The 20,755-nt window shown below is 46.5% G+C and overlaps 1 protein-coding gene across 1 annotated transcript in view; it reads right to left on the bottom strand.

Moving 5' to 3' along the window:
* BTBD16 (BTB domain containing 16) overlaps nt 1-20,755 on the bottom strand; it is a 1,066,677-nt gene that overhangs the window by 146,215 nt on the left and 899,707 nt on the right. The window contains exon 14 of the mRNA XM_069611979.1: nt 16,907-16,989. Coding sequence (XP_069468080.1) covers nt 16,907-16,989 — 83 coding nt within the window. The remainder of the gene's footprint in view (nt 1-16,906; nt 16,990-20,755) is intronic.

Raw genomic sequence — 20,755 nt, 5'->3', positions numbered from 1 at the left:
ATCAAGGCGTGGAAAGAGCCAACCTCGTCGGCTGGGGACGCCCGCGGGAGGGGTGACAACGGGATGTCTGCAGTGTCATCACCGCCGTCATCGTCCGTCCCCGTCGCCGTATCTGTCGCCGTATCCTCTCCTGGCGAGGGGGATGAGGGGTCCACCGGTCTCGCAGGCACGAAGGGCGGAGCGGGGTGGGCTCTCCTCTGCTTGTTCGGAGGGCTTCCCGACAGGCCTGGTTCTGGCTCCTCCGTCGGGGTGTGTGGTAATCTCGTCCTTATCTCGGTACATAAGTATTGGATTGCCAACAAAATGGCCACCAAGCTATCCTGGGGCTCGGGCAATGGCTGCGACGGACGGGATGGCCGCTCCAGTGGGCCCTGTTCGTCGTCCTCGTCGCTATCTTCAATCACGTCAGCAGGGACCATCTCCTGGGATCGAACCTTCTCGAACCTCTCGTTGAAGTTTATGAACCTCTCGTTGAGGTCTATGGACCTTTCGTTGAGGCCCCTCTCGGTCTCCACCAGTTCCTCCTCAGAGGCTGATTCCGAGTCTGTAACGGTCACCGGCCCCCTCCACCCCCTCTTTTTCAGCGGGGGCTTCACGAGGGTCTTAGCAATGGGCTGGAAAGAGGATTCCCTCTGCGGTGGCAGGGATACTCTGGGCCCAGAAGCCGTTTCCATTGGCGTAGTCTCATCCGGCTCCGCCAGGGTCGCAGAGACCACTTCGGTAGAGGCCTTAGCTGGGTGGATCAAGGCCCTCACCACCTTAGGTGCGTCCTGGGCCCTCGCCTTGGGGGGAGGGTCAACGCCTCGCTCCCCCTTCGAGATCGACTGGGTCCGCCCCAGCGGCCTACCCGGGTTCTCGGACTTCCTCTTCCCCGACCCCGAGCGCTGGCTCGTGGTCGAACGTGCCGGGGAAGTAGCGCCCTGCTTGGAAACCGAAGAGCCCGACCGGACTCTCGGTGCTTGGCCTTCTGTTGGGCCCCCGTCGCTGGGGTGCCCTCAAAGGATTTAAAAGCCCGCTCAGACTTCTTCTTCGCCTTCTCACTTGTTGTGCCCTTCTCCAGCCAGGTGGCGAGGCGGGAACGACGATCTTGTTTGGTCCGTTCCAAAAGGTTCTTGCAGAACGCACAGTCCTTCTCCACGTGCGTCTTGTCCCCATGGAGGCAGTAGAGACATCGCGAATGCTCGTCCTCCTTGAAAACGTTATATAATCCGCATCCAGGGCAGTTCCTGAACAGCTTGGATCCGGGCGTTGAGCTCCCTTTGTCCTGGGCCATGTCCTTGAGGTAGGCCGCAGAAATTCCGGGATCCTCCAAGAAGTGTAAACCCGACGAAAACTTCACCCTTGAGGGGCGTAGAAGAATTCTGAAACTGGTCCCCGTTATCGGAAGTAGAAACGGTGGAGCTTGAGGCTCGATTAAACCGAAAAAATGAGTAATTCCCCTGAAAAAACGTGAAAACGCAGTAAAAAACTCGAGAGCTAAACACGAGGACTCCCAACACTTGAGCGTGTGGTAAAAATCTGAGGATGGCTGCCAGAGGCGGGGCTTAGGGAGAGGGCAGTCATTGGCTGGGGGCAGTATGACCCATTCATCAGTGATTGGTTACTACTAAGAACGACAGATCTGAAACGAAACTGATACTGATTTTTTCTTTACCGAGGATTCCCAGCCTGACGACGGGGAATATTCATGAGCATGTGAATCCATGCCAGACCCCATGCTGGAGAAGCAGGGTTTGCTAGAGACAAGTAAGAGGCTCAAAGTATTATAAGTAGTATTATAAGTAGTTACAAAAAGTATTGTTGTGTCCGCTGTGAGAAACCTAGGGGTATTCTCCCATGTAGACCCCGAGAATCCTCTATTCAGGTGGCCTGGGGAAGGCCATCACTTTTGGATCCTAACCCTGGGGTGAACAAGCGAGAGAGGATCACCTTGGAAGGGGAGAACGGAACTGCCCTCAGGAGGATACCCTAGGAGATATTCAAATGGGACAATGGGTGGAGTAATCCCAGAAGCCTTTGTGGGTTATGCAAGCCCCATTATCACTAACCGAAGAAAGAGACAAACCAATTATCCCATAGCAATCCCAGGGAAAAGGGGAACCAAGGTGAGACAAAGACAGAAACTTAAATCCAACGCTTCTTTGTTTTCCCGCGTTCAGATCATGGCAAGGGTTATACAGGCCGTGTTTGCATATCCGGGTGCGTAACAAAGGGAATAATCTAATACAAAGAGATTCACCTTTTGTCTACGAAATTAGGGCCAAGGGGTGTTCCCCTATTCTTTACCAACCACCTTGTAATAACATTGCCTGTCAATGTCAAGTCCAATCTCACCCCATCTCCCCTACCCATTTCCAACAAATACAGAGACAAGAAAGAGGCAACTAAGATCAGTAAAGATTACCCATAGGAATAACATAAGGGAAATAAGGGAAATCTACCATCGAAAGAACTCAAGTTGTCTCACTAATAGTGTCAGGCAGGGTCATGCATTTAATAGTAACCATTCACACCTGACTCCAATTGACTGGTATTTTCACTTTAAAAGGTGTGGTCGGACACAGATGTAGGAGCGAGTAGGAGAGCAAGCAGGAGAGCGAGTTGGCAGGAGAACCGAGAGAGACGCCAGGGCTGCCCAGGACTGGAGAGGCCAGAGACCGGGAAGCTGAGATGCTGAGAAACTGCAGTGCGAAACAGCAGAAGTGTGGCGAGGGAGCAGTGTATCCAGGGAGCCAAGAAGGGTACGTGTATGGGTGCTGAGAAGCGTGCTGGTCCCCTGCAGAACCTGTGTATGAGGATGCTCATTTCCCTTTGCCAGTGAGACAGCCCAGGAGTGTCCGATGGGCAGGCGGTTAGACCCTGACCTCGGAACGAAGCACACCCTGGAGCTGTAGCGCAGAGGTCAGCCCGGTCTGAAAGCATTGCAGAGCCGTGTTGTAAGGAACACGATACACAGTAACACTGGAAACGCGTAAAAAAGAGGACCGCATTTGTGGGAGTGTTCGATTGAAGCTAACGGGAAGATATTAAGAGTGCAAAGACATTGATACAAGTAACAGTGTAAAGTGTAAGCAGGAAACAGGGGGAACGTATGTGTGTGCAATAATAATGAAAGTACAATTGGACAATGAAGTAATGTGAATGGAAAGGGTGCCAGAAGCCCGTGAAAAACATGCAAGAGGCACGAAAGGAAAGGATAGTGCAAAAAGGTTTTGAGTGACCCTGAAACAAAGAAACAAGCACGGGGTGCATGGTAGAGTCAAAGAAGCATGCAAGAGGCACAACAAAGAGAAGGAATAAAGGACAATGCAAGTGTGCACGATAAAGGGAAAGGAGCACATGAAAACACAGGGAGAGGCAAAAGGGTCAGAGTGGTCACGCTGAGGAAAAGCAAAGAGCCTGGCATTTTTGAAAGCCTCCAATTTTATCCCATGAGAGGATGGCATGTAAGAAAGAATATATATGAAAAAGGCACATCCTGAACAGCTGAATTGGTGTTTGGAACTAGAGGGGCCTAAGCTTGAGGAAGGACATCCTGGGAGACCAAAAAGGAACTGTGAGAGATATTGCTGTGTGTTTTGAAATCGGGAAGAGGCCTGAGCTTGGGGAAGAGAACCATGAGAGGCCCGTTGAGGAAAGTAAAGTGAACCAGTTGAAGCTTGGCGAAGGGAACCCCAAGGAACACAAAGGGCCTCATTACGAGTCCGGCGGTAACCCAGCCGGAATAACGGGCAGGTTACCACTGGACTCGTATTACTATTCCGCCTCTGTGATTCCCGGAATTACTGGGGCATTACAACCCCGGTGACCCGGGAATTCCAGAGGCGTAATTCGGTAAATCCCCATTCCCATTGAGTCCCATAGGACTCAATGGGAATGGGGACCATGGAAACACCGGCACCATCTCGTGATGGTGCCGGTGTTTCCATGTCTGCCTGCAGGCGGGCGTGTTTAAGCCACCAGGTCAGACCTGGCAGGAATGACACGTCCGCTTGCAGGACTCGAGATCAGGCGATCCGGAAAAAACGGTGGTGGCGGGTTTACCGCCAACGTTATTTCCGGACAGCCTGACTCGTAATGAGGCCCAAAGACTTTGAAGGTATTTGAATTCACTGTGAAGAAGGTCTTACAAACAGCCCTGTTCAGTGAACCCATCTTTGTGACATTAACCAAATTATACTTCGTGAGAAGACCACCTGAAACCAATCCTGGTTTTGTCATTTTTGTTGAATCACTATTTTTCTTTTCCAAAAATACTTCCTATCACATTTTTGTAAAGTGTGAGGGCAAGCATAGGTTTAGACACAGATACTAAACACAAATTGATCAGGGCGTGCCCGAATATATAAAGACTCCAGTGACCATAGAAATTTTAATGAATTTACTCGTAAGTAAGTTGAAAGGAATATTTAGACATCACATTACAAAAGATCATCATGGTCTTAGACATACCTAAACAATAGTATAAGCTTAATGTGTTCACGGGACAGAGAAAAAAGTATATTAAAGGCAACAAATGCAAATGCACATGGAAAGACGAAGCTTTTTACATACATTATTGCAAGGAGTATGTGGAGTATGTGGATCCCATTTCATCTATTGGGAACCATAGGTCATTTCATTGGCTGAACCAAACAGCTGTATGAACAGTATGAACAATCACTACTGTATGGAAAAGTTGACACAATTGTGTTTCGGCCACTTTTAGCAGTTGAAAGAAGCTTTGAATTGGGCGACCTTCATCAGGACGGAAACAATTATCAATCGATGCTCAATGAATGATAATTGCTGTGTGCATCTGTGAAATTATCAGAAAATGGTTTTGAATCAGTTTACTACTTAAGATAATATTCATAGAACCCATCAAGGGCTTACCATGCAAGTGTAACTGGGCACAGTTGTGGAGGAGCTCACTACCACTTATTTGTAGGGGACCGGAAAGGATGGTGTGGAGATTGAACATACCACGTTGTATATGGTAATCTGTCAAAATGAAGGAAGAAAGAAGGAAAGGGGTTGGGGAGCTGCTCAACCGGTCTAGCTCATAAGTTAAAAGCAATGTGCTAGTGTTGTCCATGACAAATACATGACATGACAAATACCTGTGACCCCTTGTGCCGAGTCTCAAAAGTGTGTGATAGTAAGGCTTAGTTGAGCATGCCGCAGTGAACCACAGTGGGCGCCTGTGCTAGGAGGTGCTAGGTGGTGCCTAGATTAACTAGCATGGGACACGCTAGCGTTCTGGAAAGAATAATTAAGCCTTTTACTGGCAGAAAAAATCAAACCAAGTAGTATGTTCGTGTATCAATAAACTATCGAGTGAATAGAGGACTGTGACTTCTAAAAGCCGGTCTGCAAGCAAATGTGCCATGTGCGTGTGTTCCATGGTAGGTATGGTATGGTAACATTTATTTATAAAGCGCCTATACACAGAGAGTGTTTCAAAGCACTCAAGGAGGATGGGAAAACAGGGAAAAAACAACAGTCGCTCAGAGCCCTTGAATTTCTGAGACAATAACGGTCTGCACAGGCGTAGCAAGTGAATATGATACATTTAACAGTTTAGATACAGCAAATAGGCCTGACAGTGATTCTGCATTTTTTTCAAGTGCACATTAAGGGCTGAAGACAAGGGAGAACAGACAGACGATCTTCAGGCAGAGATGCATTCAGATCGTGAAAGTGCAGGATGAGCAAGGGAGCGGTGGGGGTCCAAGTGCACCCCGTCGGTAGAGACCGGGGTGAGTTTGGAGAGAGAAGCTCTCTTGGATTCATTACAAGTGCAGTGAGGGATGTGGGGTGCAGGGCCCTGAGGCAAGTGCAGACAGGAGTGGAGGGGGTGCCAAAGACCTGTGGGACTCTGAGGTACACCAGGCGGCCAGTCAGCAAGCTGTATGCAAAAGATGGGAGAAATGGAGCTAGGTTAGCAGGGTAGGGGGAGAGAGAAGGAGGAGGAAAAGAGGAAGGTCTTGAGGAGATTCCGGAACCTAAGAAGATCAAGCTCAAGATGGAGGGTCGCAGGGAGGCTATTCCAGAGGGAGGTGCCTGCTGAGGATAAGGATCTCCCTCCAAATATCTGCTTGGAGGACCGGTTCACTTGCAGACGGTTGGAGGTAGATGAGCGGAGGGCTCAAGAGGGACAGTAGTTAGGTAGGCAACCTTGCAGGTAAGTAGGTCCCAGGCCCCGGAAAGCCTTGTGGACAATGCAGGGGGTCTTGAATTCGATCCTTGCAGCCACGGGAGCCAGTGAAGGGATTTCAGCGCCAGAGAGATGTGGTCCCTAGGCCTGAGGCCAAGGATAACTCTTGCGGTTCTGTTCTGGATGAGTTGCAGAGGGCACAGGGCAGAAGCAGGGCGGTTGAGGAAGAGCTGTTGCATCAGTCCAGCGTAGAGAGAACCAGGGATCTGGAGACAGTGAGACGCTGGGGTAAAGTGATAAAAGGTAGAGTACCTCTAAGGAGATGTAGTTGATAGACTTTTTTGAGATGTCAGAAATGAGAGGAGAAGGAGAGAGTGGAGTTGAAGATCCCCCCAATGTTTTTGGCCTCGCAGGTGGGGGTGGGCACGGGGCCAAGGGAGGTGGGCCAGAGTGAAAGTGGGAAAGCGGGAGCAGGGGTCCCAATGCGAGCGATCTCAGTTTTACAGGCGTTGAGGCAGAGGTCATTTACAGCACACCATGACTGTATAGCGGACAGACAGTCAGGTATGAGTGAGGAGAAGGAAGCGGCTCAGGGTAGCCTGAAAGATGTGTCATCCGCATAACACTGGAAATTAGAGGTGAAAGTGGCAATCACCTGTGCCAAGGTAGCCATGTAGACATTGAAGAACCAAGGGGATAGGTTTGATCCCTCGGGAAGGTCGCATGTTGGGAGAGTAATAGTCGAGAGAAAGGCTCCAAGTTCCACCTGAGATAGGCGGTCGGAGAGAAAAGAGGTTAACCACGCCAGAGCCTGACCTGTGATTCCCAGGTTGTCATGAAGACATGCGATCAGGATGTTGTGGTTAACCATGTCAAAGGCAGAGGAGAGATCAAGGAGAATGAGGACAGAGGGAGTGTTAGTATCAAGATTTGAGAGCAGGTCTTCACAGTTGTTCAGAAGAGCAGATCCGTGCCTCTGGACGCTCTAAAGCCAGGCTGATGGTCATTAAAAAAAACAATTGATTCAGTGTGAAGGTTCAGCTGAGAGATAGCCAACTTCTCCAGGAGTTTGCCCAGGAAAGGAGTGATAGGGAATGGGCGGTAGCCAGTGCACAAGGGAGTGCTTGAGAGCTGTTGGGAAAACTACAGTGGAAAAGGAGCAATTGCAAAGGTCAGCCAAGGCTGGGGCGAGGGAGTCAATGTTATCCTTAATGGTTTTGGAGGGGCAAGGATCCACTTGTGTCGATGAGGCCTTCATGGACCGGACTTGTCTGGCGACCTCATTGGGTGTGACGGGTGATAGGGGAAGTGGAGGTGGGCCAAGGGAGGCCCTGGTTTTGGTGTGTGCTGTGATGTGGGGGGAAGGGCGGAAAGGATGTCTTGGGTTTTTGTGGTGAAGTGTGCTGCCAGGGCCTAGCAGTGGTCCTACTAAGAAGAAGCTGCTGCAGGATTGGCCAGTTCCTTGCAGACTTTGAAAGGTTTGGCCGTGTTGTTTGTTGCCGCGGAGATGCAGGCTTGAATAAATACTCTTTTCTTGGAGTGGATGCAGAGTGGATATTGCCTTTGAAGGAGGCAGCAGGCGAGTTTGTCAGATGGTCCCCCCGACGAGTACCATTTCCACTCAGCTGCCCTACACTTGCATTTAAGGGCAGACAGATCGGAGTTGTACCAAGAGTTGCACTTTTTGGAAGACTTCAGTCGGATTCTCATGACAGAGGCAAGAGAATTAAGAGTGTTGGAGATAGCGAGATAAAGGTTAATGAGGGCTGTGTCAGGGTGAGAGTCAGCCGCAGTAATGTGAGGGAGGAGGAGAGTAGGTGGAGGCAAAGGCAGCCACTGTCACTTTTTTCATGGGTCTGGTGACATTGAAGCAGAGTTGGGCGCGGCCCGAAGTTAGCGTATAAGGTCAAGCCGTTCTGGGAGTACAGGCCAGTTACAGTGTTGCAACACAGTCCCGGCTGTGTTTACAGTTCCTCTTACCTGAGCTGGATAGTGTGAGGAATCTTCCCAAGCGCTCGGACTTCGCGTGGATGTCTGTGTTTAACTAGGGCGGTGCACTGGCCACTGTGTATATCAATGTTTCTGTGGTTGTCTGGACAACAGTGCGCAGCCGTGTTGGTTAGGGAAACGGTTGGCTATGTTTGGATGGACTTGAGTCTAGGTAAAGTAAATGTAAATGGGTGCCCTGTGGTCATTTAAAACCTAAAGCACGACCCACGTAAGAGGCACATGTAGGGGCAATTCCAACCACTATGTAGAAACAGGCACTTGTGGTGTCACGGCAAAGTAAAAACAAAAAAACTCCATAGCTCGTGTCGAATGACAGTGAGGTGCCAAACGCAGTCCTCATGTGTGTTTGAAATCGAAAGGCCCTCTGTAAACGCCATGTGTCTGTAGACGTGGTCTAAGGCACTGGAAAAGTAGTGGCACAACTGTTGGTATGGGGGCACTATAGAGTAAGGATGACCTAAATGGCACCAAATATTATGTGGCACTCTAGCATTATTGGAGACGGTAGCAAAGGGGTTGTTATAACGCAGAAAGAAGTGGGTGAAGGAGACTGCCCCTAGGTGTGGTACTGTGTTATACACAAGAAGCTGTGCATCGTATCAGTGTTCATCAAAGGTAGTATCATATACAAGGGGACTCGTATTCATGTAAACAAACAGAGTTAGCTCAAAATGGTTGTAGCCCAAAAGGTATTTAACATATTACTGTATAATCAAAACATACAGATCAGAAAACATCAAATCAGAAAAAGCATCTGATCAGAAAAATCTGAAAAAAACAAAGGTCATCGGGCTGCTATGAAGTGGTTCCATTCCACCATGATAATTTTTTTATTTTTTATTTGTGCTATTTGTACACATTGTACATTTACACAAACCTTTATAAAACAATTTAAACATCAGTTTTAACATTTCAAAAATCTCATACAAAGCTAAAAGCATTATGCTTTTGTTGCATTATACATAATTTACTCAAGTAAAAAGAAGAAGGAAAAAAGAAGAATAGAGAGGGGACACAAAAAGCAAATCACCATGATGCTCAGGTCCCTTTTGACAGTATCCAAACGGTGTATCCATCTTTGGCCAAGTTGTGTTAGTTGTTTATTGATGTCACCTTTCCCACCTAATTTCGAATCCTATTTTGTGCGCGGAATGCACACGACGCATCTTGCAGCCTCCCTCCATTACAACGCTCCTACATAGAGCGTGGGCTTATCAGGCCATCTGATACCATTATCTACTATATGCACCCAAGGGGCGCTACTCTTTCTAAGATGGCCGCCGCCCTCGAGTTGCCGTGTCCCCACCAGGCCTCTAGCCGTATCCTGATTGGCTACCTTGCCTCCCCTTAACCGAACGCGATTCGCCGGCAGGCGGAAGCCGGATCGCGGAAGTAAGGCGAGGAAGAAAGGCTTCAGGCTCTGACTGAGCTGACCTAGCGCAATCGGCGCCCGGCGATGTCTCCATGTCCGTTTTGATGCTGGTCGCCACGACGCTTTTGGTCTCGTCATGCCTAACTAACTAACGGTGCCCGGCAACGAACTTTCCTGGAACTAAGGTAACACTGCCCCCAGCATTAAAGTACCCACATCATTGGTGTCCCTTGGTCAGTCACAACCACCCTCACCGAAAGAACGTATTGACTTTAATATCTGTCTGGCAGTGCTTAGCATATCATGCACGGCCTCCCTGAATCCTCTCGTCTGCAAGGACTTCACGCAACACTTGCATTCAGTCCACTATGCTCGATACAGATATACCCATTTGTACTATGTGTCTACAACTGCATTTAACCTCTTTGTGCTCCACATTGCTTCACCTAGCCAGTGCTGCCTGTGCCCTGATTTGCATCTAATATCTGTGTTTGATCTGATTTGCCCAGGGTTACCTGCGTCCATACTTGCATTTAATTCGGTCATGCCTCTTGGTCGCTATTAGACCACTACAGTGTGTTGTGCCCTATGGTCGCTATTAGACCACTACAGTGTGTTGTGCCCTATGGTCGCTATTAGACCACTACAGTTGTGTTGTGCCCTATGGTCGCTATTAGACCACTACAGTGTGTTGTGCCCTATGGTCGCTATTAGACCACTACAGTTGTGTTGTGCCCTATGGTCGCCTTTAGACCACTACAGTGTGTTGTGCCCTATGGTCGCTATTAGACCACTACAGTGTGTTGTGCCCTATGGTCGCTATTAGACCACTACAGTGTGTTGTGCCCTATGGTCGCTATTAGACCACCACAGTTGTGTTGTGCCCTATGGTCGCTATTAGACCACCACAGTTGTGCTGTGCCCTATGGTCGCTATTAGACCACTACAGTTGGGATTGTTGCTTTGTACCTCTTAGCACCAACGATATAGTAGAATCATTGCTACTGAGCCATTGACTACATATATCACATCAACACCTATTACCTAGGTGGTTCTTATCACCAGACTGCTTCTATATGTTAATACCCTTAGCATACATTGTGCCTCATACCTGTTACCAACTGTTCCCACTACCCACCAATGACATCACATCTGAGATAGTCCTCCCTTTACAACCATGTATCTACCAGCCATCTACACAGTCCTACTGAGGACTATCCTACATCTATTCATTATGCTAGATGTTAGCCTACCTAACACCTTGCCTCCTCTGACATCGGTAATACATCAAACCTGCATCTCTCCAGGCCAATACCTATATCCTAGCCTCGGATCCCTTGAGACACCTACCTCTGTATCACGCCCATGCGATACACTTAGTAGAAACCTTAGACTCCGCGCCAGGCTAACCAAACTGCATGAACCTCCCCGTAGATCTCTTCCCCCTACCAATATCAAAACTAACCTCCAGCAGATCTGTAAACCCCGCTATGTCAGACTACCGCCTCCACCTAACCGTAATACTCGCCCTACTCAGAACAATGTACTCACTACAGCTGATACTCCTACCGCTCCTTCCCCCCAAGCCACAGAGATCTCCAATACCCCATCTATCGTTGGAGCACTCCTGAACGTGAGATCGCTTGTCGCACATGCCCTAGACATTGCCGATCTAATTTCAGAAGGCAACTTTGACTTTCTCGCTATTACAGAGACCTGGCTACATAATGCAGCAGGACCTTCGCTCATGCTAGCCATCCCAGATGGCTACACGATAATCAGAAATGACAGAGAAGGTGCTAGAGGCGGCGGAATTGCCATAATCTCCAAAACAGGCCTCTCACTCAGACTAGTACCTACTCAATCGTTCCAATCCTGTGAGACTTTGTCTGCTAAACTCCAGATAAATAATAATCAAACTCTCACCATCCACCTTTTATATAGACCACCAGGCCCTTTAGGCACCTTTGATGAGGATCTCCACAACTTGCTCACGTACAACCTCAAACCTCACTCCCAAATAATCCTCCTCGGGGATTTTAACTTAGGTTTCCTTGATACCATGGATACCAATGCTACAGCGGTAGCCAACACTATTCACGCTCTAGGCCTATCTCAAAGAGTTGACAGGCCTACGCATCTGAAGGGAAGAACGCTAGACTGGATAGCTGACTGCAACTGCTCAGCCACTATCCTATCCATAAGACCCCTACCTTGGACAGACCATTCTCTAGTGTCCTTTAACCTAGCCACGTCTAGACCCAACCCTCCTATCCTCCCAATAGCACCGCCTTGCTTAACCAGAAATAAAAAATGTATCACGGCAGATAAAGTAATCCCAGCTATACTACCGACCCTCAATGCATTATCAGCTAATCTATGCCCCAGCACCTTAGTACAAGAATTCAATAATATCATGCTCGCCACACTAGATAAACTGGCACCTCTCAAACTCAGACCAAGCAAACCCAAAGCCCACCTAAACAAATGGTTTACTCCACAATTGAGAGACTTGCGCATCTTGAAAAGAAAAAGTGAAACCACGTGGAGGCTCTGCCCCTCAGTCGACAATAAAGCCAAACTTACCTCTCTCTCATCAGCTTACAAAAAAGAAGTTTGCCAGGCAAAACGTAACTCATATGATGACCGTATTGCCAACTCTAACTCCAGCATGAAAGAGCTCTTTTCTATTTTAAAGGAACTTGAGTCCCCGATCGCCACACCAGACCCCTGTACCAAGGACAAATCTTGGTGCACGGACATCCAGCAAGCCCTCTCCCACAAAATTATTACTCTCCAAAATAAAATCCAGCAAAAAAAAGAAGTACTGAAAATTCAGGACTCACCAAAAATGCCCAAGACCAATAATCTACTGGCGCATAGTGACTCCTTCCACTTCACCAAACTGACCACCATGGAAGTAGAAAAAATTATCTTGTCGCTTAAACCATCTAACTGTAAAGGTGACCTCTGCCCAGCACAATTAATAAAAGACGCTGCCAGAGAATTATCGCCCTTTATCACCAAACTGATAAACGCCTCCTTCACCTCAGCCACCATCCCGGCCAACCTTAAACAATCATGGGTACTTCCCCTACTTAAAAAGCAGACACTAGACCCCCTTATCCCTACTAACTACCGCCCCATTACCACGGTACCATTTCTTCTCAAAATTCTGGACAAAGCCGCTTATAACCAAATTCAAAAACATCTGGAATCACACAACCTCCTAGGTGAGAGACAATCGGGCTTCCGTCCCTTACATGGAACTGAAACCGCCCTTATTGACTTGAAATCCCAAATTGACGAACTTCGAGACAAAGGAAGAACAGTACTTCTGTTACTCCTTGACCTTTCCGCCGCTTTTGATTTGGTGGACCACAAAGTCCTCTGCAGTCACCTGGACTCCGCGGCCCACTTCTCCCCGGAAGCCATCAGATGGATTGAGTCATTTCTGAGTGAAAGAACAATGAGAGTCTTCTCCCCCTCGGCAGCAGCTGATCCCACCCCTATTCTATGCGGTGTCCCTCAGGGCTCCTGTGTCTCCCCTACTCTATATAACATTTTCACCAAGCCCTTGTTTGATGATCTGGACCATCTCGGTATCACCTACACTAATTATGCAGATGATACACAGATCCTCCTCCCGCTTTCTGGGGATCATGCGAAAGACACGGAATTGGTGAACAAGGTATATCTTATCATCCAGGCCTGGATGGCCACCCATGGCCTCTGTCTGAACGATGATAAGACAGAGTTGATTATCCTGGGCACTCAAACTAATATTAAAAAATTAGGTCAGGAATTCTCCTCATTTAACATAGATGGGAATATCATCCAAGTGTCCAAGGACGTAAAAACCCTGGGATTCTATCTTGACTCCACCCTATCTCTCGACAAACAGCTAAAATCCCTTGCCTCCTCCACGGCTTACACGTGCAAACTAATAAGAGCCGGTAAACCGTTCCTATCCAACAAGAGCTGCCTAATCCTGGCTAGAGCTTTAATACTATCCAGGATTGACTACTGCAACGCTCTCTACGCCGGAGCAAATAAAACTATAACGCAAAGACTACAAATATTACAAAACAATGCCCTGAGAGCAGCACTAGGCATAAACAAAAGATCCCACATCTCTGCCGCCAGACGCCGTCACAACTGGCTGACCATTGAGAACAAAATAACACTTAAAATGCTTTCCCTGACCCATAAAGCCCTCAATAACTCCGCCCCCAAATACCTGATTGACAAATTCCATAGGAGAACATCCTCCAGACCGACCAGAGCTGTCAACTCCAACTGCCTGACCATACCTAACTTTAGACTACAGACGATAGGTGGTAATAGCTTTCAGGTAAAGGCGGCAAAGAGTTGGAACTCACTACCTCAAGACCTGAGAGCAGACGTACCCTACCTCCGCTTTAGAAAAAATGTCATCCATAAAATGTCATCCAACTCCTCACCTGACTAACCTCAGCTGATCTCACTCGACCGTGTCCCCTTCTACTACCCTACTGCCCGCTCTCAAACCTGTGTATATTTTGTATCACCTGTTTCCCATTTATACTTGTAATTACATGTGCCCCATGACCACACAGTCTTCTCTCTACTGTACATCTGCCTGGTTGCAACCTGTAATTGGATTAACCTTCGCAAACTTGTATACTTTGTCAATTTCAACTGTATTTATATTGTACGTTATGCTTTGATGTAACCTGTAAGCTTTGCATTTTCTTGCCACTGCGCCCTGCTACCCCTGGGTCTGGCGCGCATAAAAAGTGAATAAAACAAACAAACAAACAAACAAACCTCCTCTCGTCTGCGGAGTCAGCATTTGTAGGACGAACCACTTTAGTTCTTTGTCTCAGGGTTTTTTTCTGGATGTAGTATTCCACCAAAGGTTTCTCGGGAACTTGGTTTCAAATTCAAGAACGGTGCTAAGAGATCTGTTCTTTTACTGCTCGTATTGTTTTGCCAACATACAGTAAGCCACATGGGCATTCTATGATATAAATCACCATTTTGCTGTTGCAATTGGTGTGTGTTTGGAGTATCCACTGGATGTTTGGAAGTCGCAACACTGTAACTGGGCCATACTCCCAGACTGGCCCGACCGTGTACACTAACTGCGGCCCGCTCGCCACTCTGCTTGCCGCCCATATAGAACAGACGTACCCGGCACATTTGTTGGCAGACCGGCTTTTAGAAGTCACAGTCTTCTATTCACTCGATAGTTTACTGATACACGAATGTACCGCTTGGTCTAATTTTGTCTGCCACTAACAGGCTTGATTATTTTTGCCAGGATGCTAGCGTGTCCCATGCTAGTTAGATCTAGGCACCACCTAGCACTTCCTTGCACAGGCGCCTACATCGGGTCACCGCGGCATGCTCAACTAAGCCTTACCATCATGCACTTTTGAGACTCGGCACAAGGGGTCAAAAGTATTTGTCATGGACAACACTAGCATATTGTTTTTGACTTATGAGCTAGACCTGTTGAGCAGCTCCCCAACCCCTTTCCTTCTTTCCTCCTTCATTTTGACAGATTACCATGTTTAAAGCAGTATGTTGAATCTCCACACCAGCCTCACAGAGTCCCGTTACAAATAAGTGGTAGTGGACTCCTCCGCAACCGTGCCCAGTTACACTTGCATGGTAAGCCCTTGATGGGTCCTATGAATATTATCTTAAGCAGTAAAAGCATTCAAAACCATATACTATATACCGGAATACAGACTGCGTCTTTCACTCACAGAACCATGTTCTGATCATTTCACAGATACACGCAGGAATTATCATTCATTGAGCATCTATCGATCATTTTATCTGTCCTGATGAAGGCCGCCCAATTCAAAGCATCTTTCAACTGCTACACGTGGCCGAAACAAAACTGTGTTGACATTCCCACACAGTAGTGATTGTTCATACTGTTCATACAGCTGTTTGGTTCAGCCAATGAAATGACCTATGGTTCCCAATAGCTGAAATGGGATCCACATACTCCTTGCAATAATGTATGTAAAAAGCTTCGTCTTTACATGTGCATTTGCATTTGTTGCCTTTAATATACTTTTTTCTCTGTCCCGTGAACACATTAAGCTTATACTATTGTTTATGTATATCTAACACCATGATGATCTTTTGCAATGTGATGTCTAAATATTCCTTTCAACTTATTTACGAGCAAATTAATTCATATTTCTATGGTCACTGGAGTCTTTATATATTCGGGCACGCCCTCATCAATTTGTGTTTAGTTTCTACCTCCTTACCTGGGACAAATCAGGGAATTGCCAGTAGCCCTTTAGTTTATACACTAGGTTTAGACACAGACTGGACTTTATTTTGGACTATAAGACAACGATGGCCATTAGAAACATCAGTTAAGGGAACCATGCTTTTAGAGTTAGGGCCAGTCAGGCATTCCACCAACCCAGGAACCTTGGTAAATAAAGGTTTTAAAACAGATACTTTTGAGTCTATGTCTCTCTTGATACCATGCCTGACTCACACCGCCTACAACTGTCTCCAAAAAGTGCATTGTAACCATCCTGACACTAGATAGACAAGTACCAAGGCGCTTGAACAGTGTAGCAACCAGAACCAAGCACAGCTCCTACACATGCAAATGTCCCAAGGTTTCAAAGAGGCAAGGACCCCAAAGCAACTTTCTTGCTCTGCAATATCTGAAACTGGATTCCAGAATGGAGTAAGTTTCATTTTCACCTTGGAGGTTTGTGGATTGATTCCAGAACAGTTGCACAGTAAAGGAGCATAACTAGACGGGCCCGCCGGCAACAACACCCGCTATTAGCAACAACAGGATGGTGGCAGTAGATGACATATCTTGTCTTATTATCAATGCCATATAAGTCTGACTGTGCTCCCTGCCTGCTCATAAAAAACGGTCCTATTCTAATGGCACCCACTGCCTGGCATGACTCCATACCTCCTGTTAAAAAGAGACTCTATCAATCCCCACATAACTCCAGACACACTATATAGGCATGCTATTGAACCCAACCTCACCCCATCAGCCAACCATATGACTCACTGCATACTGTTAAAAAGGCCCTACTCAAACTCACCATACACAGCTAGACACAGGGCCCACTCAGTGCTACAGATAACAGACAAAATACAACCACCACCCAGGTTAGTAACAGACTCCATGCATGGTGATGAAAAGAGACACTGCCTGGCTTCTATACCCACTCATTCAAACACACTACTAACTGCATGCTGATAAAATGAGACCAGACAACCAACCCTACCTACAGCTAGATACTGGAACTCCCTGAATGCTGAATCCAGACACACAACTCACTGGAGATGACGAGGTGCTTCCCAACCCCACCTGCACAGCCACATACAAGACTCACTGCGTGATGATGATTGGCCAGCACCCGTACAAGCCATGTCTGTGGCAGAACATTTATCTGTTTTAACTCTTCCAGCTGCTGACCTGAAAGACACAACAGACCAGCAATTCACCACACTGATTAAATATTAGAAGGGTTTATCTCAAGTCTGCCTATGGGTCCAGACACAAAAGACGTGTATCATCTATATGATGTGTTAGATGTTGCCTGTTATCAGGGGTTGCATAGTTTCTGTTGTATTTAGAGAGACCATTTTTATTTTTTCTCAGAAACCAACAGTACACACATTCCTTTCAGGTACTCATTCATCAATAGAATAGATTTACATCTCTCTCTCTCTCTCTCTCTCTCTCTCTTTCTATATATATATATATATATATACACATTACATGGCCATGTTTCCATAGGAGGAGCACTTTTTGGGCGGCCTATAATATATATATATATATAGTTAGTTAGTGAATACATTTTTGTTACCGTACCCTGTGCAGACAATGCATAAATCTCTGGAAAGAGACAAACCTGCAATGCATTTAGCCTACATTGACTATGGAAAAGAAGGTTGGCACAGTCCAGAGCCATAACATTTACACCATGACCTTTCACCCTTGGGCTGTGGATTCATTCTTATTTACACATATTACAGTGCTTAATTTACCAGATGCCTGTGCTTACAACTACTACTAAAACCTTTAATGGCATTGCATTTGTTAGGAAAAGTTACTTACTGTAGTGACTACTGTCCGAAGCCCCCTTTTTGACATGATTATGGGAGTTCCTTCAGACTGGGGACAGGACCAGAACCTGAAGGTAGCAACGTGTGCTTCCCCTTGGAAAATGTGCTTTTAAAGTCAGGCAGCAGGCGTGTAACATGACAATGCCCTCGACTCCATTCCAACATGCTCTGAATCTTCAGTTCCTATTTCCATTGAGAGGATCAGCCGGTCTAGCTATGCTTTTAGGGGGATGGAGGGTGGGGGCATGGAGAAAAAGGATCTTTGGGCTACAAGTAAAGTTGTTACTATGATGAGTACCTTTAACTTACTCCTGCATCCCGGTCCCTTTTATCCATACCGATGGGAGAGTACCAAGCAATGAATTTGAGTCTGTTCGCCTCCGTCTGACGGTCCGCAAAGAATGTCGGAAGAGAGAGCTCTTGGTTGATATCGAAATCCGAAACCACTTTTTGTATAAAAGAAGGCTGCGTTCGATGCGCCACTCTATCTCCGTCAAAGATAATAGAAGACTTTTCTGTGGACAGAACTTGCAACTCACTAATCCTACGAGCTGATGCTATAAAAAAGGCACTTTTCCAAAAAACAAGCTATAGTTTAACCGAACACATGGGTTGGAAAGGTTTGTAGGCCAACGCCATCAACACCATGGTTAGGCCCCATGAAGGAATGGGTCTGCAAATAGGAGGGAAGAGGTGGAACAGACCTAAGAGGTGAGATTTTATGTTTGGATGGGAATGTACAATAATCCTTTGATCATCAGTCAGGTATGCTCCCAGAACTGCTACATACGTCCTACAGGAGGAAACCGGCACCCTTGCGTGTACGAGGCCGGAGAGGAAAGACAAAACATTGTGGACTGAAGCTGGTAAGGGATTCTTGGATATGTCAGATATCCAATCTCATCATCAAGTGAGTAGTCCCTGCTGTATTGAGCTCTTCTACATTTTAGAAGACAGTTAACTCATATTGGTTGCGTCTTTCAACATGGATAGCGCACTGGGTAGCACCAAAGCCAGGAAGGCTTACACCCTGGAATGTTTCAAAGAAAAAAAGGGTAAGCCAATGGTGTTTAAAAAGTATAAAGTGTATAGACAAAAAAATAGCTGAATTGCCACAATGGAAAAGAAAAAGAGAAGTATGTAGCTGCTAAACTCTAATAACAGGTAGTTTATTCATTAATTAATGAAGGGTTAAGACAAAAAACAGTGTCTTCACATGAAGATAACACAATTTAAAAAAAAGAATTAAAGGGAAATATACAGTAAAAGTCAATGAAACTCGAAGAACAAACAATTAATTGTGACTTGTGACATACAAATATAATAGGTGAACAGAGGAATCATTAATTCATTGTTGTGGACATCAATCAATGAACTAAGTCATTAGTTAACCAATTGGTAGTCAGTTTCTTAACATGCAATTAATTGTGACTTGTAGTGATTCACAATAATTATCATTAATGACCAAATATTGTAAATGGGTAAATAGAAAAATCTATGGTACAGTTCATTTCTGCCTTGGTTTACCACAGAACTGATCTCACTTTCATATATTACCCCTACCGCTGCTGTAATTAGGGGCGACCCCTTTTTTGCTCTTGGGTATCCAATCTTAGCCACTTCTCTCTATGCTGGGACCTGCAGGTCCTTTTCCTGGATTCAGCTAAAATGCACATGTTGTCTTCTGATAATCTGAAATGACCATATATTACTTGTTCAGGCACCAAAGCGCCAATGAAAGCAAGTGAGGGGAGGGGTGTAATACCTCCCCTCACCCTTTGTTGTTGAAGAAGAGCTGGAAGCAAAGGGACTGCTGAAGTTGAAGCACAACCTTAATTGTTACCTCCTCTGTAAAAAACCTTGTCAGTCATATTTGACATGCACCAACACGCTGAGTCTGCAACTGCTGCTTCTGGCTTCATGATTCCACAAAATCATTCTACTCAACAATCACAATATACTTCGCTTCCCCCTCCTATGGCTGCTCCCTCTCAATCTCTTTCTGGTCGAGCCTCTCAACTTTCCACATCTCCACGTCTGTTTTCCACTAAAGAACCTCTTGAAACTATCTCTCCGTCCTTTTCAGAATCTTCATTAGTGGCCTCCTTTTCTAAACCTACCCCCAGGCCGTCCTTTGGTTTCCCGCCCCAACCTACTCTTACTCTTGACACTGCTCTCAATGCAGTGAATACAAGTACCTTTTCTTTGACAAAACTTTCTAAAGCTCTTGATCTAAAGTCTCATCAACACAATATAATCCTCGAATCTCTACTAACAAAAATAGAGTGGATTGCCCAGAAAATTCAAGAGATTCCTGAGATATATCCACCTATCATACGCAGTTCAGTCAGTCCTGATCCCAAAGGGAGGGGCCAGGAGGAGGGGGTTCAGTTTTGGTGCAAACGGGTGGAGCTCTGGATACTGCCCTCCCTCTGGTCGTTGCCCTGATGTGTCCGTCTTCCTGCGCAGCTTCTATCCAACAACTGCCATCTTTCAGAGCCCTGTCCGCGCCACGGTGTCGCAGTGTTTTCATTGATTCCTCCACCGGGAGGTGAATTCAACTACCCACGTTTCTTCCGGCGATTCTCTTCATGTTCTGTTCCAGGAGGCGGCGTTTATTTCCGCACTCTGCCTTATAAAACAGGATATATACAGAGGATATTGCCGGCAGCCACAGGAGCTCTCGAGTGCTCACGTCCTCATCGCTTGCCTGCTGGCCATGCCTCTGACTCCTCCCTCCATCTTGGACTGAAATAGGGATAGTATTTTGGATACCAACAGTAAAGGATCCAAACAAATGCATGCTATGTGAACACATAAACTCCCTCCCTTTGTGAAGTAAATCGGGCTGCCTCGCATTGTACTGCAGCACCCTTGAAAGGTCTGATTGGTGAGGACAGGCGGCACAAGGACATCCTTAGCTCTACTCAGGACCATAACCCATCTAATCTATTAGATATTGACGAATATCCATGGCTCTCCTCGAAGCAAAAAGAGCCTGCACCTTATATTCCTCTGCATTATTATCTGTGGACGCTGCAGTGGCTCTAATCCTAGACTAGTTCCAGCTGTAAAGCCTTTATCTAATCACTTGGCACAACACATGACATATT

This window comes from Ambystoma mexicanum, chromosome 8 (assembly GCF_040938575.1).
Source record: "Ambystoma mexicanum isolate Mex_15411 chromosome 8, UKY_AmexF1_1, whole genome shotgun sequence".
Lineage (NCBI taxonomy): Eukaryota > Metazoa > Chordata > Amphibia > Caudata > Ambystomatidae > Ambystoma > Ambystoma mexicanum.
Note: the sequence above shows the minus strand (reverse complement) of the source record. Positions and strands in the feature narration are given on the sequence as shown.